Genomic DNA, 25,169 nt, shown 5'->3' on the forward strand with positions numbered 1-25,169 from the left:
TGTTACTCCCCCTTTGACCTATTTTTCTAGCCGTACCATCCAACTCCGGCTGCACAACACCATACATTTTTTATTTTATTAAATTTCTATTCTTATTCCTCCAACAAATTCTGAAAAAAAAAAAAATGGTTTCTGAATAGATTAAAGCCTCCAACCACCTGCACCCTAGTTGAGGTCCTCACCCACATAGTGGGATCGAATTAGGTTTTTGGCAATAAAAATTCAGACCAGTGCGAAAAAAATTTGTTGTAGAAAAATGCACAATGCCAATCAATTGTAATAAAATCCAACAAAAAATATTTTCAACTACAGCTTCAAAAAAAATGGCAAAAATGGTAAATCTCTGTTGTTAGCGTTGGAACTGTATAACAAGCTTTAGAAGAAATATATAAAAGTATGTGTGGAAAAAAGACGAACAAAATAAGCTGTCATCAATCTTAGTTGGTTTAGTGATTTCCCCGCGAAATGCAGAGAACCCATTTTTTTAAGCTAATACTGAAAAATTAATAACACTATTTTGCATTAACATTAGGAGCTATAATTCAACAGAGTTTAAGTTTTAGTATTCTACAACAACTACACCAAATTTTAGCAAGATCGAATAGATAGGTTCTGCAAACCGCAGCGTAATGCAAAAAAAGGTACTGCAGCAAAACGGCCGAAAAAAAGTTGTTTATGACGTTGGATGCAATTTTTTTGTTAGATCAGATTTTTTAATACTTACTCTACAACTTACTGAAGTATCAAAGTCTTTTGCAATGCAGAAGTTGGTTAAAAAATGATAAACCACATAGATAAATTACGCACATGGCAGCACCGGTGCATAAACCACGTTTACTTTCTAAAGCTCGACTCTGGTGTTATTGATGAAGTACGTTCAAACTGCAAGTGCTCTTAAAAATAACGAAATCTTAAAAACGAATAACAAACTTTCACACTGTTAGAAAAATTTAATATTTTGGTAAGTTATAGAGTAAGTAATAAAGAATATGATCCCACAAAAAATTGCATATAACGTTGTAAACAACTTTTTTTAGGCCGTTTTGCCAAAGTACCTCTTTTTGCATTTAGCTGAGGCTTTCAAAAATTATCTTTCTGATCTTGCTATAATTTGTTGTGGTTATTGAAGAATTCTTAAGCAACAGCTCAGCTTTCAATGTTTATGCAAAATAGAGCTATTAATTTTTTAATATTAGCTTAAAAAACGAGGTTTTCTGCATTTTGCGGGGAAACCGCTAAAGCAATTGGGATTGGCTGAAAATGTTTTGTTCGTCTTTTCGCCCCGCATACTTATACATTTTTTTTTAAGGCTGTTGTACGTTTCCAACGCTCAAAACAGTGTTGTACCATTTTCGCCATTTTTTTAAGCCTTAGCAAATACTATTTTTTGTTCTATTGTATGACAGTCGATTGGCATTGTTTAATTCTCTATAATATATTTTTTAGCACTCGTCTGAATTTCATAAAAAATTACCGACATTGTAGCTAATTCGATCCCACTCATTCTGTTGTGAGCAATCCCTACTTTGGAAATTCGATTACGGCATACTATCATTCGTAACCTATTATTAATATAAATATTTATTTACTGTATAGTAATTTATTTAGTTAAGTTATAAATCAGAACAATTAATACTTTTTTTGACAGCAGTATTTTTGCAGATATACGTTTTTTTCGATAGCTTAAAAATTATTATGCTCCTTTTGCAAAGCAGTTTTTTATGTAATAATGAATACTCATCTATTTATTATTAATTTGTTACTTAAACGATGAATAAACGATTTTTTGTATGATTTTTTTAATGTTATCCATAATTTTCAAAAATTAAAGAAAATTCTTGTACTGTATAAATACAATAATTGATTTGTATTGCGTTTTATTATTTTACAATTGGGCCAGTCGTAATTAAGGTGATTTTTGACTTCAGAACGTTTTTACACAGTTACCAGTAAAAAGTTCAGAGGGATGAGAGAAGCGCAAATATTTGCAACAACACTGGCAGCTTTTTTCTCATATGGATAAACTTGCTACTCGCTTGTACACATACTTGACGTCCTCTTTTTTCCTGTGTTATTTAAAAAAAAAACTTATACATCTATTTAAAAATGCAACACGTTTATCTTAAAGTAATCTTCCATTAAAAAAGTTGCGAGGTTTCTACAAACCATATAAATGCAACTTCACTTGACTTTTTCAAATGGTTACATGTTACGTGGCAATTTTTTAAATTGATGAAAAAGGATGTAGTTAAACTATATACAATTTTTTGGGAATTTCTTACGCTATTTTGGATATATGTTTTATGTGAATGTGGTCTAGAAAAAAAGGTTTCAGCGTATCTGACAGATGTGAGCATCACGTTAGTGATGTCATCAGCGTAGGTAGTAGGTAGTTGTTTGAAATCATCTAAAAAAATGATAAAAGCGCATAGTCTTGTACTAGCCAGCCTATATACTGTTGATATTGTATAGTGCCGTAATATGTTGCTTCTAACTGTTAATAAGTTGAATATTGAAATATTTATTGAAACCCTGCTCAATGAAAGTAGGTTTACTTATTTCCATATTAATAGCACCACCTTCGTACTTAATATTGTTTCATAGAAAATATTTTTTTACTCACAAGTATATTGTTTGCCATACAATTTTGTATAAGTATAACTTTATATGTGGGTATCAAAGCACCCACCGTTAACAGGTTTTTTCATCTACTTTACTTATTCTTTATGGTTATTTATTTATTAAATATAAAAAAATTCATTAAAACCACACCCAATGAACATACTTGTTCAAATGATCTTTGCACCACCTTCATATGCAATATTATTTTATAGATATAGTATTGTACATACCTGGTTTGTATACATTTATAGTTGTGTGTGAATGAATTTAATTTTTTTTTTAACAGAAGTATAAGATAATATCTAAGTAGCTATAAAAATTAACTTTCTGTCTCTTTGCACAAGGCATTTACATTGACATATTTCTCCTATTGATCTCTCACTAACACAAACACTTGATATAATATGAATGCAAAACATTTTTTAATCGATCGAATTTTTTTGCCATTTTGTAACGCGTCACATGGTGACACATAATTTTTTGACATTTTATTTTGAGAATTTTGAATGGACCCATTTTGATTTAAGAGTTTGTTGACTCTTATTTCACTCTTAAGTTTTCGTGCCCATAATAATTTTTGTTATATTTTATAACGTGAATCACGTATAACCATCTACAAATCATAAAGAAACGTGTTAGTTACCCTAAGAAAAAAAATTTTGTTACATCGTCTAAGATTTGAATCCGGGACCTCCACATGTCAATTAGATCATCAGTCATCAGTTCATTACGCCACAGTACCACTTCATTCTTGGTGCATAAATAGAGTAGATATACCAACTGCCCCTTTGCATATAATGTGTAGTTGACAGAAAGAGAAAGAGAAAGAAGGAGAGCATGCACGTCTTATACGCTACATTATATAAACTACTAGCTTTTTTTTTTTTTATTATCACTCGTAGGCTTAGACATGGCTTTCTTTAACACAAGCACAGTGTTTATAAAGCCATTGATGCCCCTAAGTTATGACCAGATGTTTATACGTATAAGTACGAGGGCCAACTTAGTCACACCTATAATCACGTAAGTAAAGCGTCAGAAAAACAGTTAATTGACCCACGAGAACCAACAGCACAGATGAAACGGCGAGACTTGAACGGTCACCCATGCAAGTACTAACCGCATCAAATGTTGCTTATCCTCGGAGATCGACGAAACTGCAACTTTACCATGGCGCCACCGTGACCAGTATATATATATATCAGTATGATATATATATATATCATACTGTAACATGTAAATATATGTATAGATAGTTTATCATACATATTGAACTACAATCAGTGGTATTGAACTTTAAAGTTCTCTTACATATTTGGTTCGGATTTTTTATATAATTGAAGCTCCGTTATTTGTAATCCATTACACATAAAGGTCACCTCAGAATTTTCTATTTTAACTAACATCAGAAATCATGAGTTATTTTTCTCTTCAGCTTAGGCATTAAATTTGTTCATAAGGATGGCATTAAGTTTTACTGGAACGCTATGGGTTATAATCTAGCGCAACTTGTACATTCCACAGTGAAAATAAGTAACTCTTTCTTTTTATCACTATTGTATGTGCTTCCTTTATTGAGGATATTTTTACATAAATCAGTTTAATACAAGTGTTATACAAAATTATGCTGCACACAAATGAACCTACTATTTTCTTGGCTTTGATCTCATAATTTTTCAAGGTTGATGAATTATTTGAAAAAAAATTTTTTTTAGGTAATGTTACATGAAAATTGCAAAATAAAAAAAGTTTTTAATTTAACACATGAAGTGCAGCTAAACCTTTTTTTCGTTTGAAGAAGATGTATATTCATGAAAATTTCATACAATACAAACACAAGTTTTTTAAGACTTCTTGACATGACAAGTGGCTCATATCACTCTAGTCAATAATAGTTCCTGAAGTGTCTATACCTTTAATAAGATTTTGAAGGACTTGTTGTTACTTACGGGTTTTAATTAAGTCTCTGTTGTCATAAGTGAAAAATCTAACTTAGCTACGCATTTTACCGTTAAAAAATTTTTTTTAGTATAAGAGAAATGATAAAGATAAGAATACTGTTATAATTTTCTGTAATATCTGTAGTTGATAATAAAATTGATGGTTTTGTATTGAAGCGTGAATAAATAGCTGTTGTTTTATTTCAGAAAAATTACATTAAAATGAAAGAATTAGTTCAGGAGTTAAAATCTGTTGTTGAAAAGATAGTGGAAGGTGGTGGAAAAAAATCAAAAGAAAAACACGTTAATAAAGGAAAACTATTTGTCAGAGATCGAATCAATCTTCTACTTGATCCTGGCTCACCGTTTTTGGAGTTTTCTCAACTTGCTGGATACCAAATGTATGGTGATGAGGAAGTCCCTGCAGGTGGAATCATCACTGGAATAGGAAGAGTACAAGGGTAATCAAGTTATATTTTAACTAAATAAAGTTTTTACAATACAGATGTTTCCAAATATCACAACATATTGAAGATGTACTATTAGTCTTCCAAAAATGTGTAATCTACGTTCAAAAAATTTCAAAGCAAAGAAAATGATTATGAATAATGTACCGTGAATTAAAATTTATTTTAACACTAGTACCAATCATAAAATAAGTCAAAAAATATGTGTGCATAGTTGGAAAGCTTACTAAAACACGCTTATAAGAATATTTACACAAAAGGTTCTTCACTTGTCCTGTCAAAAATTGTTTTTCTATTTGTTTCCATAAAAGTATTTCTAAGAAAACTTCTAATTTTTATGCAAAAAGTTTAGTTCACTTATTTTTTGGTCTCTCACAAACGTATTAGGGTAACAACAAAAGGTTGTGGAAAAAAAGTGTGAAAAAAACATTTATAGAATAAAGATATCTTAATTTATCTTAGTTTCATTTGTAGATTGTTCATATACGATAGTATTGTAAGATGTATGCTCTGGCTTCACAGAACTCTAAGGTCTAAGTTTTAAAATTTATACGTATAAGTGCATCCGTAAAATTATAAAAAAAAGAGCCACACCTTGATAATATAGATAAATTATCATCGATCCTTACGGATAACATACTCTTATAGTAATTTATCATTATAAAAATATTTTAAGATTAGAAACTATAGTGCCCTCTTTGCTACGCCTTTCTTATAATTTGATAAAAAAAAAATCAAAAATTGCTGCGTTAACTTATGGGTATATGAAGACACTTTTTTTTACTAAGTTAACAGAATGTTCTATTTAAAAGTTGCTCTTAAAAAGTTTTTATCAGTTCTTTTTAAAGTAAAGTTATTTTTATTTTTAGTCAATAGAGCTTTATTTTAAATAAAAGTATTAAAATCAAAAGCAAGCTTATTAATTAACAAAACTGTTTGAATTCTAAGAAAGAGTTCTTGTGTCACATAACTACATTTTTAAACTGTAATCAAATAAAAATCTCAACTACACTTTGGATGCATAGACCCTACTCTTTGAAACATGCACGTTAAGCTTCCAACAATGACAATGCTTGATTGAGAATGTGAATATGAAGAAGAAATGTTTATGAAAGGACTCTAAGTGACGATAATATTGTTATTGTGTGCGTAAATACATGAGTATATTTTATTGTAATTTAGTAGGAAAGTAGAAATATATGTGTTGTTGTGTTGTTATTTGTGGCTATTATCATAATTATTAATTGTATTTTACTATCACTTCTGTAAATTTTATTGCGCTGCGAATAAGAAGAGTATATACATACGTGTAGTTGAGGGAAGGATGGGCCATGCACGAGTTAGATTGTATAAGAAGAGTAGGGGAAAGAAAGAGATACAGAAGATTTCGGAAAAAGTAGGCCACGAGCAGCGAGGCTGAGAGGACTCTTTGACAGGCCTTCGAGAAGAAATGATTTAGACCGTGTGCACCATCAAGAAGTTGTCCAACCTACGTCCATTCATCAGCTCATGGCAATATATGAGAGGCATTATCTGTAGCTTGGCTGGAGACTGGGTAGTCACAAGCCACTCGAGTGCACTGGGCGGCTCTGTGAGGACACGACGCAGGCATCTACCCTAGAGATAAATTGTCAGGAGGTATTTCAGCGTATTACAAGGTAAGGTTAGCGACTAGTGGGGACGTGTGGAAGAGAGACTTTCCACATTGTGCTGAGGTGATATTATTCGTGTGTAGGATGTGTCGAGGGTAGGGATAAAAAGGGTACGTGTGGATAAGTGAGTGTGGTTAAAGATACTGTGAATTTCCTTGCATCTAGGAGAAGAGTGATAAGTGTAAGTAAGGGGTTGAGATCGCTAAAAAAGTGAGGGAGAGAGAAGTAATAAGAAGAAAGAGAAACGCGTAGGTGAGAGCGAAAATAAGGTTGTCCAAGATGAAGACGTCCAGCTCGGGGAAGAGAACTTGGCGGGCGTGATCGCTCGAATCGTGGGCGAGCCGATGCATTAAGAACGACGGAAAGCTGTAGCACTGCATATGCAAGAGGTATATAGAAAGAGTGTGTGCGTATTAGAAAAGTTGTCTTAGCTTGGCAGTTGGTGAGAGGCCACCTGCTCATTGTAATAGGACGAAGAGGGTGCGTGCCTATCTATGATCATCTGAACCTTGACAGTCAGCGATGGGCTACCTGCCCATGTCAATACGACGAGAAGGGTGTGTGCATATCCAATGGGTCGTCAGAGCCTCGACAGTCAGTGAGAGGCCGTCTGTCAGTTGCAATAAGACGTATTAGGAAGTGTATGTGTGTGCGCGTCTGCAGCATCGTCAGAGATTTGATATAGGTTTCCGTTTACGTAAGAATGTCAACCGGGCTCGAAAAATGCAACGTTACAACAATCTAAAGTAGATTTACTCTGAGCATCCTATCCAATCTAATGTACACTTAAAAAAATTAGGTCTACAGGCCGAAAGCTCACATAATTAAAATCTTTAAAGTAATAAATGCTTATTGTTTTCGTCTAAACATGTATTCTAGGAATAGTTATCATTTGTTATGAAGGCACGTTGAGCGTGAAGGTAAATCAACAATTTCAGATTCTTACCTTGAAAAAATTGTGACAGAAGTAGATTTTGCTTGATTCTCCCCTCTTCGCCTTGTCCCCCGTAACGTACTTCTGGTTCCCCTACACCAAATAATGTTACGCCACGTCACTACATTACACATTTTTAATCTTATAAATTATACTTATTTTTCATCTCTTAACCAATTCTAAAGAAAAAAAAAATGAATAAATAAGGAAAAAAGCAGTTTTCAAAGAAAATTGAACCCCGCACCTTCCACACACTCTTTCAGGCCCTTACTCACTTGGCTAAAAACAGACTTAATATTGGAAATTCCATTACTGTATATTATGCTGTGGTTCGTAACTTATTTTTAAAATAAACTTTTATTTAATGTACATCAATTCCTTTAGTTTAATTATAAATTAAATTAATAAATAATTCATGTAATAGAATAACCTGTTTTTAAAAATTTTTTCGGAAAACTTTGAAATTAGAATATTTTAGCAGAGCAGATTTTCAATGTAATAGTAAATATTCATTCCTATATAAATAGTTTGTTACTTTTAAAATGAATAAAATATTGTACGACTTTTGATATTCTTACAAAATTTTAAAAAATTAAAAGAGAATTTCATTTGTACTATACAAATATAATAAAAAATTTTTATTAAGTTTTGTTTTTTTACAATATTTTTATTTGTAATTAGAGTTATTTTTTGACTGACGGACGTTCTTCACGTTATTAGTGGGGAAAAATTTTGAAGAAGTAAAAGAAATGCTAATGTGTGCAGCAAAGCTAGCAATTGGTTTTCTCATGTGGATGTACCCACATACATGCTTTTACGCACACTTCATCCCCTCTTTCTAAATTGCTTGACAAACTAACTTATAGATTCCTTTAAAAATTTGGTACGTTAATCTTAAAGGAATATTTTGTACCGCAAAAGTTAGAAAATTTAAACAGATAACATTAATGCCATTTTAAGTGATTTTTTTGTAAGGTTACATGTTAAGTTTGGATTTTTCGAAATTAAACATATATAACATTAAAGTACACTCGAACAAGCTGCAGTTTTAGTGGGTAATTTTTATGCTATATCAAGTATATGTCTTACATTTAAATAACATTTGCAAAAAAATTTGAGTATAACGAACGTCCTTATAAAACATTCACTGGCATGTTATCCTACCCTACTAAAGAAACCGATACCACAGGATGGTTTTTCTTAATTTTTGAAAATACACCTATATTTAAGGTATTAAATATGGACTAGGAATAAGTGGAGAGCGTGTGTAATAGATGTGAGCGTGATGTTACAAATGTAATTAGCGTATAGGCAGTAGGAAGTTGTTTTAGAACTATCAGAAGATTTAATAAAAGCGCAGTCTGGTACTGGCCAGCGTATATTTTTTATTTTATTGTTTTGTGCTGTAATATACTTATTCCCACAATAATTGTATGACCTTTGTACGTAACATTGTTTTGTAGGAGGTACATATATATATCAATAATTATATTATCTGCCATGAAATTTTATCAAAGTGTAACTTCTTACTAGGGTACCCAAGCACCCACTGTCTGCTGATTTTTTTTGTAAGAAACAAATGTTTTTTATCACCGAAACTTCGTTTAATTGTTTGTAGTATCATTCTTATTATAATTATCATTATAACTATTGTTATTCTTATTATTATTATTATTATTATTATTATTATTATTATTGTTGTTATTACTATCACTTCTATCATTATGATTCCTATCATTGTTATCATTTTTATTATTGATATTATGATTATTATTATTATTGTTATTATCGTTATTACTATAATTATTATCAGTATTATAATTTTGTTAGTTTCATTATTATTATTTTTCTTACAGTTCTCTTTAACTAGATATTTTTCTTCCTTAGTGTTAAGGTTAGTGTTAGTTTTTGTCACTGGTATTAGTCGAGACCACTGTGTCCAAAATCTTATTTCTTACTTACACAACACGTTTAAGTCTTGTTAAATCTGGTAACATACCAGTGACAAGCTGTAAGTAGTTTTTCTTATTATTTTTTCTTTGGGAACCATTTACACCTTTTTTTTACTAAAATTTAAGTTATTTTGAGTAATTAGATAGATTTTTTTCGAGCTTACTTTTTTTTTTAAGCAATTCGATTCAACTTGGTATAAAAAATATCTATACATTCTAAAGCATTAATCAGATTTATACATTTTTTGACTTCATATTAAGAATATGGACCTCATTGATTCAGCACTATTTCTAACTGCTTCATAATATCATACTATATTTGCCGTGAAGGTACAGGAACTTTTGGAAGGTCAACTTATACTTTATCAAGAATATGAACTTGCTCAGGTCTTTTCAAACAAGTATTTTTCATAGGCTTTGATATCCCACTCGCAGAAAAAACATGAACACCTGCTGTGTTCACCTTGATTATCAGGAATAACGGATACGACTGTAAAATTCCTACATATTATAATTCATACGTCATGCATGATGATGCATATTGTTTACAATAGTACACGAGAGGCATTCTTGAACTACGTGTAAAAGAGTAAAGAAAAAGTCTTTATATATTTTGATCACATGATTAAAGCCATAAGGCAGTTATCAAACCTAAAACATTAGTACAAAAAACATATAAGCTATCTTTAGGAAAAGAGAAACATTTTTGTTTTAATGCTCATACCATGCAAAGCCAAGTCTTGTAGTACATCTTTTTTTTTTTTTTTCTTAATTTTCTAGACCCTGATTCGAATCATTTGATTAAACCTAATTAAAAATAATGGTCTTACCAGATGGTGAGCACAGTTCTTTCTTATAATATGCTAGTACACATTCTACATCAGAATTTTTTGTTGACAACTAGTTTTTTTTGTTCTTGGTCTAATTTCTTATTAGAAATTAAATAATACTAAATAAACTTTTCATGTCAAAAGAGTCATGACAAATCAATGAACTGAATGAAAATACAAAAAAATAATGGATCAAGTAGTAATGAAATAATCCGTTCTAAAAAAATCTTGTGTTGTACAAGAACATAATATAAGATTGAGACAGAACTACACAAAAATTACTCGTGTAATAATGGTTGTTACATTTGCTATACGTAAACTACATTGGTTGTGATGGATTTACCATACTCCAAAAGAATTTGTGTATGTATACACGTCTATAACCAATTTAAATTCAAGCTAATACCGTTTAACACCGGCTAGATAGTATACAATAATGTAATTACGTAAGATCAATGTGATAGCGCCTGTGATATGATGATATGGACTACTTATGTGTATACCAAAACACGCAAAAGTTGAAAATTGCGTTGAAATAATGCAAGTCATTTGAGCCACCTAATGACAGCCACCAACACCGTTGATTCTCTGGAGGGTACGAAAAGCGCCTGCCAGTCCATGTTAAAAACATTTTCCATCAGCAACGATTCCTGCGCTATGACTAGGGAGCTCTGCTTTTCAAAGCTCTATTGTAATCTGACATGTTTATTGCAATAAATAGCAAAATTATACCTATATCTTTGGTTACCGCTTTTTATATTACAACGTTTACTTTACATTCCACTCTGGCTAAGCGGGCGACGAAAATGCTATGACGGTCCCTTAGTTATCCCCGTCCACCAGTGATTTCTCTTTTATGTTCCTTGGGTAAAGAACGGATCTCTGGGGCAATGCAAACCGGAGCCATCCTCTAGATAAGGAAGCTAGTAAATCGGTAAATCTCAAGGGCAGTATAAACTGGAGTGATCCTGGGATATTGGCAATCTACCACGCCCAACGGAAGCACAAGAGAGATGATGAATCTATACTTCGTAATGTCATGAGACCTAGGGACGTTATGTATCACGCGTCAGGGGCATTATGAATCTGACTATGTTCTTATGTACTCCCACTGAAGTATCTGGTAATATAGGTTAGAGGCAATACGAACTTAACTTTATACCTACGAGTCCTAAATGTCTTTTTTCCATCTTAAATTTTAATCTATTAATACTCACCTACATGAATATGTGACGTCACGTAAAAGAAATCTATTATAATAGTACACCGTATTATATAATAAATATATCCATGTACAATCACGTTCCTCACATAGTATATTAGTAGTTTTAGATTTACTTTAAAAACAAATAGTAAGCTATTAGTTAACAGTTTTAATAAAATCAGGGAATACCTCAAATACCAGCAAGTAGACTCAGTATTAGAAGCTAATACTTTAAGGAAACGTTTACATATTTGTTTCAGTTACTAAAAAAAGTAAACGTTTTTTAAAAGTATTAGCCTCAAAAAATGTATACACAATTACTAAAATTCACATTATTTTGGGTAAAATTTGCTCAAATATAATTAATCTGATGTTATTTTACTCATGTTCACATTAAATGCTAATGTCACCAAGATGAGGCCAAAAAAGATCTAAAACTTTTTTCATCCCTTCATTTTTTTCTATGAATATCGAATTTTCTGCTATACTGAAATTATTTTTTCATTAATAACTAATAAAGAAGTACTTGCCAAACCATGGAATTTTTAATTAGAGTAAACATTTATTTATATAACTGGGGTTACTTTCCCTCACGTTTTTATTTTTAATTATTAACTATCTAAGTAGTATTTCATACAACTATTTTTGTATATTGGCCGTGTTGTGATATTGAGATAATAAAAATACTCTCGTTTTTATCCTTAATAGAAAGTGCCATACCTGATAAATACTTTGCACTAAACAAAATAAAATAAATTACACATTTTTCTTCTAATCTTCCTTCTTTCTACTCCACATAAAAAAAGATGCGTTATTCCGAATTCTAAAAACCATGTTTCTTAGGTCAGCTTTAATGGTAAAATAATACTATCCAAATCTTATTTGTACACATACAATTAAAAACGACGTTAACAAATCATGGCTTATTACGGCGCAGCCGCTGTGCGTTTCAGGGATCATGGAGAGGAGACAGGTGAGGAAGAGCGAATCGAAGAAGAGTGAAGAGTGGAGCTAGTCGAGTTAGAATAGCTTGGGAATCAGTGTGAGACAGTAGTAGCATACGAATAAGAGTGTTGTAACGTAGAGAGGTGAGGGACGCCAGCAAATTCTGGTGAGAAGCAAGACCCGGCCAAGGTTGATGTTTTGAGAATCTGGAGATTCCCGGGACTTTGCTTCAGGTCGTGAAAAGGAAGTTTGGCTGGTGGGGAAGCCTATCAGTTCCTTTCTCTAACTCGAGTCTCATTCCATAGTTCCATATTAATCGACAGTCTGGGTAACTGCGTGTGATCAAGTAAGTGGATGGAAGCGTTTCTGAGCATTTATTGTGTTGTGATTTGGAAGATCTGTCCATCGTATAGTAAATAAAGGTATGAGAGAGACAGTGGTCTTTTCTAGTAGATCACTCTGGGCTTCTAAATGATTGCTATCGTTTATGTGTGTGTTGCCTATGTGATAACCATGATCCCACTCCTTTGCATGCTATTAGAATTTTAGTGTTGCCTCTCGTCCAAAGTTTATGTTCTCTGCGAGATCGTCCCCGTAATCTCGAGGCACATGGCTACATATATGGTGTGATAGAGGCGTAAATGCAGGTTTATTAACCTGTGTGTTCAATGAGAAGTGTTAACGCAGGTTTCCGGGCCTAACCGCACAATCGAAATTCGATTGGGCAGGGCGTGAGACCATGTCCTGTTTTTTGTGTTGTCTTGAGCAGAGCAGAGCTCAAATATGAGGCATATACCTAGCCGTTAAGTGGTACGAGCTCTTATTTAATTTCTGAATATAATTATTTTTAAATAGTTGATCCATCTCTTAAACATACACTTTCGCATATTTCTGATAGCGACTTTGTTTTTTGTTGTCATTGTTAATCTACGTATGGCAGTTGGCTACCTAGTCATATTTATGTAAGTATTATGTTTCTGAAGCCAACCAATCTCCCAGGTTCTACTTTATTATTTACTTATTCAATATTCTAGATAAAGTTTAAGATGTTTTTCATCATTATCTATTAGAGATCCTTTAGTGTACAATGTTTTCCTCCAGAAAATATTAAGATAACCCATATGAGCTAGTTGAAACTGTATCGTTCATGTATCATTGACCCAAATAAATAACCATTCAAGCAAAAATTACTGAACAACAAAAAAACTCTTGGCTTACTATAAGAGTACAATAGTCTCGGCCAATTCACATATCTCGGACTGTAAAAATTGATGCTATTTAAATCACAGCAATATTTTTAAAAAACTTTAGCAAAAAGTATTTATACATTGATCGGATACTATGAAATTTTCAACGACTGATGGATTATTAGGGTTGTATTTCTCATTTTTTGCCTAAATTTAAAAGTATGATTTTTTGATGGATATGATTGCAGAATCGTTTACAAGTCAAGTTTTACAATTTTATTCTTCTTGATCATTGTTATTTTAGAAATTAAACATAAATTTTATGATTTTTTTAGCTGTTTGAAACTCTTACTTTCATGTAGTCTATTATAATAATTACCTTTTCACTATTTGCGCAACTCGTTTTAACATTTTTGTGATCATCCCCATTTTTCTAGCAATTCTAGCATTATATTAATGCTTTTTAAATTTTCCAACGTAAAGAAATTGGAGTACCAATACATACATTATTTATAAATTTCAGTCACTGCAAATTGAACATAGTCATAAAACATGATGCTTGACATCTTACACTATTTGAGATTTTTATAGCATTAAAAAGTCAATACAATCTATTCCACTAGTTTTTTTACGTCAAAAGTCTTTGATTTAACTTATCATTTAAAAAAAAACTTTTAAAGGACTTTTAATATAACAATGCTTTGACAGAATGAGCATTGTCTATCAAATATTCATACAATCTCTTCATATTTTTTAGTTGGTATTAGTTTTGAGTTCCGTGGAACTATCATACACTTCTTCAAACCATATGTGAACGAGATAATCACTACTAAAAAATGCTCAGTTTTTAAATTAAGACATACAGTTTATTAAACTATGGTATTAATTATTTATAGAATTCTTGCATATTGATAAAAAAGTTATGTCTATGATATCAAAGGAATGTCTTGCAGAAAACTTGTCTAATTGAAAACGTTTCCATTAATTTTTTATTACACTTTTTAAGAGAAACTTATTAGAAGTATTGATATTTTCTTTAAAATATTTGCTATTATTACCCTCATCGTAATTTCTAGCATTATTTTCGAGAAAGTTTTTCTCACTACTAGAAACAGAAGATCTGCCTTCAACAACCTTATAATAATAATGTAAGATCATGCTACCACTAATGGTAGAGGTGTTAGCAGTTTATGACCAAGGTCTGTCAAAAGTAAAGGGCAAGGGGGAACGTCATGGGTGCAGAATGTAAAGTCATACTTAATCAATTTCAAGTTTTACCGTGTTGTGACACGTGACTCCATTATACTTTAGTTATAATAAGACAATAGTTTCTATAATAGAATTCGATAATTAAATTTTTTTTATTAAACTCAAATTTTTCCATTTGTTTTCATAATGTTTGCATCAATCTATTTAGTATTTTAATGACTAAAGCTTAAAATATTTTTAACAAATTACTTTTTGTGTATTTCATTATTTGTTTTTCGCTTTTCATAACCAAATCAGATATTTAAAACTGAATTATTATTACTTTAAATTAACCATTAGAATTATAACTTGGTTAAAGAAATAAAATCAAATGCTTCCTGGCTAATGGGTTGCGTACTAACTCCACGTTTGTCGTTCTCTTATCTCTTAACGACTGCATTCTTGGAGTGTACATATATCGTGCTAAATTTGAATCAAAGAAACTACATTTTGTTGACGGGCAAAAGTTGTGAAAAAACATTCTCATATCTGTCAATTTCCCCCTTGTTTTTTTTTTCTTTTGTTTTTATTTGTCTTCTTTATCTGTTTCGTTTGAAATTGGTATTTGTTTTTTTTTATAGAAATGATTTGTCAAAGCTTTCCTTTTTTTTGTGTTTATCTCATAAGCCGTATTAAATAACTTTTTTGTTAATTCAAAGGGACCGATTCTTTAAGAGCCCATTTTTTTCTATTTAATTTATTACTGCTCTTAATGTAGACTTTATTTCCTTAATTAAACGTGTGATCTTTGCGATTTTTATTGAATTAAAGTTTACTATATTAGAGTGATTTCAAAGTGCTTTTAACTGCTTATTTACAATTTTTCTACGAGTTCTCTTCTTTTTCAATGTTTTTTAGCTCATGTGGTAAGAGTTTTGTATCCATGATATGAAGTAGTTGTTTTAGAGCGTAACCAGTTACTAAGTGTTTTGTTGTATTGTATTTCTCTATACATTTTTGTGCTACTGTTGTCCACAATTTCTTGTTATTATACTCGTTTTTTCCGCATCTTAATTTATTTACTACCGTTTGGTTCAATCATGAAGTAAGTCTATTCAAATGGATTCATTTACTGCTGTTAAGACGAGTTGTATGTTGCTATCTATTAGAAATTCCTTGAACTTTTTAAAATTTATTCCTGGGTACTGGTCCGTAAGAATCACTACAAAATGATCATTTTTAAGCACTTTTTGTGTTAGCTTGATAAAGTCACTTGCGCTTTGCGTCTTTGACGTTGTAACAAAAACATATCTTGTGAAATGGTCCACCAAGAGGTGTCAATATTTTTTTGTTGATCTGGATCCTCCAAAACCACCTATGGTCTCCATTAAAACAATCTCGAATGGTCTCGTTGCTGGTTTAAGGTAAAACATTAATGCCAATTCTTCTAGTCCTTTGGTTTTATTCTTCATGCATGTTTCACATTTTTTTTATATTTTGATATATTTTTCGTTCAGTTTCTTGCAGTATACTGCGAATCAATTTTCTCTTGCATCTGTCTAATGCTTTTGTGGCACCAATTTTCGTGCACTTGTTTTCTAAGGTTTTTGCAAAACGCTTCCGACAGTATAATTTTTTTTTTTTCATATTTTTATAATAGATATTATTTTCTTTCTTTAAATTTTCATTGTTTTTTCTTATGTGTTTATTCGTATTTTGATCTGATATTATGACCTTTAATCTTATTTAATTTATGATCTTAAGTAACTAGTTGTTGCTATATGCTTTGGACTTTAGTGACGGATTTTGGATTCAGCAATTAGTTTTAATATATTCGTTGCCTGGTATATATTTTATTTCAAAATCGTATTGCAATAAGTAGTAGGTCAACTTACCTAGTTCTTCGTCAGTCCTCGCTTTGATGTTGAGTTCTTCTAATGGCTTATGATCTGAATAAACCACGAAATGCCTTTCTATAAGCTAGTGTTGCCAGCATTTTAATGTTTACTTTATGGCTAAGCACTCTTGATGAATGGCTTTCTTTCTTTTTTCGACTTCACTTATTTTTTTTCAAAAATATGCCATTGATTCATCCTTTCAATCTAGTTGTGTTTGCTAATATACTGCTCCAATACTTTCTATCGATGCGTCTGTGTGTATTTTTATTGGGAGATTCGGATCAAATATTTGTAAGATCAGTTGATATTAACAAATTTTGTTTATCTTTTTGAAGGCACTCTCACATTGTTCAAACCGTACAAACTTTTTTTTCTTCATTAGGAGGTTATTGAGTGGTTCCAATATGATTGCACTTCTTGGTATACATTCATGGTAGAGTTTTATCTTTCCTTAAAATTGTCTTACAATCTTTTGGGCTCTTGGTTTTGCGAAATTGTTTAATAGAGATCAAATTATCTTTTATCGGTCTTACTGAGTTATTTTGTATTATGTGGCCAAGATATTTTACAGAGTCTGAAACAAATGTACATTTTTTCGATTTGAGCCTAAATCCTTCTTTTGTTATTGTTTCTACAACTTGTTTTATGTATTCTTTATGCTCTTTGACAGACGATGAGAATATTAAAACGTCGTCAATAAAGTTCACTGAGAATGTTGTAAGCTTTTTTTTTTTTAAGATGTTACTTAGGATCCTTTTAACAATTGCTAAGGACATTTTTAGTCCAAACAGCAAGCATGTCCATTGAAAATGTCTATCCTGAGTAACGAATCCCGTTTTCTTCTGTCTTTAATTCGTAAAGAGATCGACCAGACAGCCGAGCTTATATCTTGTGTTCTAAGGTACTTGCAGTTTCTTGTTTTAATTATGAAGTCGTCTATTAGAGGGAATGGTTGTTCTTGTGGTACTATGATTTTATTTATATCTCGGAGATCTATACAGAGCCTAAATTTTTTTTCATCTTTTTTAATGCTTGTGTTACCGGGGTAGCAAAGAGTACCTCAACTTAATTTTTCTAGTAAATTTGCTACTTGCAGCTTAGTTCTTCTTTTGTCTTTTATTGTACATCTGTATGGCCTTTTACTACAGTATTTGTCCATCACTTAATCTATGTGTGCTTCATAATCTTTTACCGTTTTTTTATTATATTAATCTTTGGCAAATACTGTTCCATAATCTTTTATTATTTTTTTTATCGTATATTTTTTTTTGTCTCAAATTATCGGTTTGGATTTAAAACTCTTCTTTATTCATATTCCCAATGAAATTTACCGAGAATACTGTTGGTTTCTCTGTTTTTTTTTTTTTTTTTTTTTTTTTTTTTTTTTTTTTTTTTTTTTTTTTTTTTGTAAAATTTTTAAATTTTCTTTCTAAAGCAACTTTAAATTTTAAATCATGTCTGGACCTATTATAAGGTCTTTACAACCATCTTTCTCGATTACAAATACATCTATCTTTTTTTCAATGTGAAAAACTCTTACTTTTATGCTTATTAACCCTTTTGTACTTTTTACGCCATTAACCGTTTTCACAAGTACTTTATTAAAATCTTCCTTTTTTTTATTTATTTTTTGTAATCTCAAGTTTAGTAACAATAATTGTAAGTCAGAATTATATAATCTGTTTTACTTAAAATTTACTATTCAATAAAACTTTTACCTTGACTAATGGTGTGATTATTTATATTTTTACTCTGTGTTAAGCTCCACTCAACACAGAACTCCTACACTTATCCCCCTTTTGAGGAGACAAAACCTAAAGTGTGTGAGGAACAAAGGTGACGTACGCAATCGAGATTTGTCAACGATGCGTTGGCGCCTCTTTTTGTTTTCAGGTCAAGAAGCAGTGTTACGAAATGGCATCTCTTGACACAAACGCGTGGGATTTAATAATTTTTAAATATGTTTTCAAAGTGTTTGTGCAAGTTAGAGTTAGTAGTAGGTGGAGTTGCGTGTAGTAATAGTGTGCGTAGCTGAGTTCTTATACAGGTTGTGTAGATAATGAGTCCGCGTGGAATATTTTCTTGTTACAGTTTATTATATTCCCTAAATTTTTTTGTTCTTAGCACGGGAGTACACTAGTACCGACAGTTACACACCGAGGACTGTGAGCCTGGCCAATAACGCGCTAGAGTCACGGTCAACCAAGTAGCTTGCAAGTGACTGACGAGAATTTTTCATCCTGTAGTGCGTATAGTGTAATTTTGAATGCTGTTTCATTTCCCAGACTAGTGCAAACTGTATGGAACATATGGGTGCCATTAAATCGTGTTTAATTAGCTGGTTCACTAAGTCTCTGTACTACAGTGAAGGTTACGGATATGAGACTGTATTGGACGTCAAATGGCAGTCTAAGGACTGGTGTCAGGTATAGGACAGCTGCTGACCTGCCTCACAGTGTAAAATATTTAATGAAACTCAAGCCACGACTCAATTTTTTACGGATTAAAAATCCACAGGTGGAAAATACTCGGATGATTGTCTGCAGTAACATGCCTTTGATACATTCTTATTTTTTATAAATCTACAACTCCTAAAACCACCCCTGCCAAACAACAAGTAGCCCAACCAAACTGACCCAGGGAGAAAAAAGTTTATATTCTTATTTTTTCTTTGAAAACCAAATTCCACACCACAAGCGGGCTAATTCACCCATTTTCATACACAATAAGCTAACCTACCCATCACAACTCTTCAAACCCACCCCTACCATATTACAAGCAACCTCAATTACCTGACCTCAGAATCAGATTTGTATAAAGATATTTTTTTACTAAAATGTTTTTCTGGCTTTAAAAGTATTTAGATGTGGTATAAAACTAATTTCTTTTTTCTTTTTTAAAATAAGTCAGACTGTCTGTTTTTATATAAACCGTTTTAAGTACTCTAAGAATCTTTGTTTGAACGTATACAAAAATAATAAAAATGATTTTTTGACTCTCTAATATAAATAATTATTTTAAATTTTTATGTAGGTTCTTACATATTGATATTTTCATTATACTTACAGTCATAAAAATTTAAAACATTGCAAGGTATTGACTATTTGGTTAAAGTATCTTTGTACTTAAAATATTCGGAATTATGTGAAATAATTTTAAACAAGAAAATTAGTGAATCTCTTATTGATTCGGTTGTAACAAGTCTGAAACACAAATATTTATTTTCCCAATCTAATGAAAACGAAATAAAAAAAAAATTGAGTAAGACATTTATCGCTTAGTTTAAGAAAAATTGGAGTAATGCTTCTCGTAGAAGAAATATCTTTAAGACCAAGTACGACAATTTTTTACAGTAAGGACTTTCTATCACTTCAGAAAGTAATTGTTCTTCTAATCAATTGACATCATTTAACAACTCAAATCGTTTGAATCAGATTATATTATAATTGCAGTAGGAGGACCACGGATATTTTCCTTAGAAGCATCTTCAAAAACAGATTATAGAAGATCTGTTGAGATTGCTAAAATGTATACAAAACAAGAACTTACTCTGACATTAAAAATCAAACTACGAGAAAGCACCAGGCTGAGTGCCTCTAAAAATGAAGGTGTTTTTGACCCTCAATTAATTTATAAATCATTAGCTATGTTTTCTGACTAAAATTTGTCTTTTGGCAAACACAAATAACTAAGATCTGATAATCAGTCAATATTTCATATCAAATTATATCTACGATATGGAGTGATTACTAAATCTTAAAATGCATGTTACCCAGTAAATATTAACATATCTGATACTAGAGCAGCAATCGATGTTATATCTCTGCTCAATCGAACTTTACAACTGATTTTGATGATGTTAGACTCCACAGAATTAAAAAAATGCAACAAAAAATTAATTTTTTCAGGTAAGTACGTAATAGATGGAAGCTCAGGGCAACAAAAAGCAAAGTAGCCTTTTACAAACAATTTTTTAGATAACACTTTAAGTGATGATTAAAACAATAGCAATTATCATCAAAAAGACTTTACTGATGTATCTGTGTTGATTGCGAATCTAGTTCTTATTAAAGTAATGACTGTTGACGATGAAATTGTGTGGCTGAATGAAAAACCTTCTTCCACAGTGTACTGCCGTCTAATAAGCTTTGAATTTGTTAAAGAGAGCGATATTATTACGAGAAATTGTTATACAACAAATTTTAAATCATTGACTGAAGGAAAACATTATGTTTTAAAATTTATGGATGTAAAATTTAAAACTACGTTCGATTTTGGGCGTATTATGATAGATGATAAAGAAGGAAACGTTTTAACAGATTAAAAATCGTCTAATTGTTGTAATATTCATAAAGTTGGACCCAAATAGCTAAACGAAATTAATTGTATTTTAGATCTTCTTTGGTATACAGAGTATTACAAATCCGGATTTCCAATATTACATAGCTAGATAAGATTCATGGAGTATGTGTTGGATATTGCCTATAATTCTGGTTTTGAGGAATGGGCAGCATCAGATTCAAATAAGTACTTGAAATTAAATAGAAAAAGACAAATTCAGCAAGCTTCAAGACAGAAAGTTAGAATAACTGTCAATATCGTGAAACAAGGTTCCGGTACAACAAATACTGGCAATGTAACCCATGCCTTTTTTTCTAAGTATGAAGATGTTTCTGAAATTTTAAATATCAATGAGGAAATTAAAAATGATTATATGTAGTGTAGCCAGTTATATTTTCTAAAAGCATGGTTCGTTTGAACTTATTTTAGAATGACTGTTTAAAAACTGCTAGAAAACGTGTTTCAATGTACGGTTGGTATAAAATGCCACCATCCATACATAAGGTACTCATTAGTGGTTGTGATATAATAAAAATATTTTCAAAATCTATGAGATATTATTCAGAGAAAGCTCAGGAAGCCAAAAACAAGATTTTTCGAAAAGCTCATATTTCCTATAGTAAAATGATGAACAGATTACAAACGTAAGCATTTAAGCACTCCGTTTTCGGGTTCAAATAGTTGAGGTTGCTTGTGGTTTGGTAGGGAAGGTTTTTAAGAATTAGAGGTGGTTACAATAGGCTTAATGGACTCAGTATAAGTGGGTTAGCTTGCTTATTGCATGAAACATAATTATTTTAAGAAAAATATATACTCTAACACTCTGTTACCACGGTCAGATTGGTTGGGATACTTGTAGTTTGGTAGAGGTGGTTTTTAAAAGTTTGTGATGGATAGGTTAGCTTACGATGTATAAGGAATGGGTGGGTTAGCCCACTTGTGGTGTGGAATTGGGGGTTTAGAGAAAAATTAAGAATGTAAAATTCCTTTTTATCGGGTCAGTTTGTTGGGCTGCTTGTGGTTTTGTAGAGGTAGATTTAGGGGTTGTAGATTGAGAAAAAATGAAAAAAAAAGCAGTGTCATGTTATAGCACACATTCTTCCAAGTATTTTTTATGTGTGGTTGTTATAATAAGTTAAAAATTGAGCGGCAGCTCGAATTTTGTCTAATATTTTACACTGTGTCCCGTGGCATGGCAAGAGAACATCTTCTTATACTGGCTGCTACCTCTTGGGCTACTGCTACCTCAACCAAGACTTCGTGCACCATAACTGAGTCAGTAATGACTTCCTCTCGAAGAGAAAAGGCTATCAGCTCTCATTTTGAAGGGGAATCATATTTTCTACAGTGTCTAAATCCAGTGATGCGGAATACTGGAATCCCCAGAATAGTAGGCTCCCTATTTAGAGCGTAGACATTGGTGTATGCTGGAAGTGCGGCGTTTGTACAAGGTCCCCTGGCTTCACTGAAAAGGGATCCAGATGCACTTGCGAGATGAAAGAGTTTGCAAGCCTGTAAAGGTGACCCAAACAGACTGTTTACCATGCCACGCCGACAGATGGACACGGGACTAGAGAATCAACGACCCAAACCCGTGGATTAATAAAGAAAATTAAAAAAGCAAACCAGGGGGTATAAATGGGTCATGGGACCCACGGTAGGAAGAAAGTTCTTTAAACATGATATGAGTATAAAGATACACAATTTCTCAGGTAACAAGGGGGTCAGTACTCACGATACTTGAACTTCGTGAGTACTGTATTTATGCATGACGTACACACAAAGTTCAACTATTGTGAGTACTTAACTAAACTTCCTTTTTTTTTTAAATTTCGTTTTTAAGTTTTTGTTTGAGTGAACTACACGAACGCAGTACTAATTTTTATAGAGCTCCGTTCTTCCTATGGGTCTCATGACCCCATTGTTACCTGAGAAATTGTGTGTCTTTATACTCATCTCATATTTAAAGAACTTTCTTTCTACCGTAGGTCCCATGATCCATTCATACCCCCTGGTTTGTTTTTTTAATTTCCTTTTTTATTTTTTACTTTTTGTTTTATTTTTGTTTACATTTCTTGTTTTATTTTTTTTTTCATATTTCATTTCATTGTTATTTCAAATTTCATTTCGTTTTTTTTTTGTCCATTTTTTTGTATTTTCCTTATTTCATTTCTTTTTAAATTTTTTATTTAATCTTCTTCTTTCATTCCCTTTTTTACTTTATTTTTTTTTTCATTCCATTGTATTTTTTTATGTCTTTATTGATTTCATGACTTTTTTTTTATATTTCATTTCATTAATTTTTCTTCCTTAGTTTTTTTCTTACTTTTGTTTTTGCAATTGTATAGACAATTATTGCAATTTTTGTTTTATTTTTATATAATAATTTCATGACATTTTGCCATTATTCGCTTATCAAATTTAAAATAAGCGCCCTTAAGATTTCTTAAAGTGATATATAACTCGAAATATCTACATATAATGGTCTTACATAAGTTATTCATTAATAATTTAACAAATAACTATATTTATATAATTATGTGACATTGTAACATAATTTGTTTGTCAAATTTAAAACAAGCGCCCTTAAAAACTATTGATACGTTCTGCAACTCTATAGTATATGTTTATTTAAAAAACTTACTTATTTGTCAAATAATTTTTGTATAGCAGTAATTACTAGAATAATTTTAATGCTTAAAAAACATCAGGTTTAAAAAAATCGGTTGGTATTTTATGCATCAAATACATAAAATACTAATATTTAATGCATAATAACATGCCTTATTTAATTTAATCTACATAACCATATTTATGCTGATTAAATTTTTTGTTTTCTTTCAATTTATTATTTAGAAAAAAAAATTTTTTTTTTTGGAGGAAGAGACTTCCGTTTCATGGAAATCTGTCGTTTTTCTATTAATTCTAGCCTCCCAAGCACGTGACACAAAGAACTTCGTTATAATAAATGATTGAATAAATAATTTAATCAATTAAATGTATTATCAGTGAATGCATATGAAAATGAAAAATAAGTCACGAGCTACACAATAAGTACAAGAAACCGAAACTGTGTAGTCAGCAGCGTTCGTAGCAAAATGGGTAAGGTACTCGACTCGTATGCAGGAGGTCAAGAGTTCAAATCTTTTTATTGGGAAGTGTTTTTTTTTTAAATTAAAATTCGTTTGAAAATTACCTGCTTGGAAGTGTGAAGAGGAATGGTGGGCTGAGGTATGCAGGAAACTAGCTCAGCACAGTTGAAAGACATAGGGTGAGGGCAAGTGTGTAGGGGACTAATGGTGAAAGCGACGGGGTAAGGGGGAAAATGCAGTGAATTAGGAGAAAGAGACTTCCGGTTAATGACTTCCATTTCAAACAAATCTGTCGCTTTTAAAATTCCAGCCCCGCTCAGTACGCATCGTAAAGAACTTCGTTCTAAAAATCCAGGGACCTATCTGGAGAGGAATTAGACCAAGATGACTTCCGGACTGCTACAAACTGGAGTAAGTTTTACCAGGGCTCTCCACCAGGACATAACCTTAGGTCACCGGCCAAGTTTTAAATGACATGGAAGTACTTATAGGACGAAGGGATGTGGGTTAGGTGAGATGACCTATCCCCAGGTCAATGTAACCCAAGGGACGACTACTACTTCCAGGAATGTGACGGTTTAAGCTGGGTGAAGTTACCACCAGTAAATTTCTTGCAATAATTAGAACCCCAAACCCTTTTAGCCCACCCAGAATGGGGGACGCTGGAGTCGGTCCCCCTAACGAAAATCTTGAAACCAGAATCCAAGATATGTCAGCGTCTTTCTGAAAAATTCCGTAGACCATTGCAGCAACAAACAAGGACCACGACATGCTGATAACTGTGAAGACTAAAGGGTGCGGGGCAATTCTAGAGAGGACGCCACTCAAGCCAAGGCCGTTAAAGCTCTGCAGAATTGGGGAACGTGGTGTATGGGTGAAGAACTCGCAGAGAACTATAAGGACTTTATGGACTGTAT

General features: G+C 31.8%; 1 protein-coding gene across 3 annotated transcripts in view; it reads left to right on the forward strand.

Annotated features, from left to right (window-relative positions):
* Mccc2 (methylcrotonyl-CoA carboxylase subunit 2) overlaps positions 1–25,169 on the forward strand; it is a 702,143-nt gene that overhangs the window by 24,144 nt on the left and 652,830 nt on the right. For all 3 annotated transcript variants that reach the window (XM_089595591.1, XM_089595592.1, XM_089595593.1), the window contains exon 2: positions 4,770–5,023. In XM_089595591.1, the coding sequence (XP_089451717.1) occupies positions 4,770–5,023 (254 nt within the window). The remainder of the gene's footprint in view (positions 1–4,769; positions 5,024–25,169) is intronic.

Source organism: Copidosoma floridanum, unplaced genomic scaffold (assembly GCF_036245765.1).
Source record: "Copidosoma floridanum isolate Cflo_tuat_1 unplaced genomic scaffold, Cflo_Japanese_pri ptg000026l, whole genome shotgun sequence".
In the NCBI taxonomy this organism is placed as follows: domain Eukaryota; kingdom Metazoa; phylum Arthropoda; class Insecta; order Hymenoptera; family Encyrtidae; genus Copidosoma; species Copidosoma floridanum.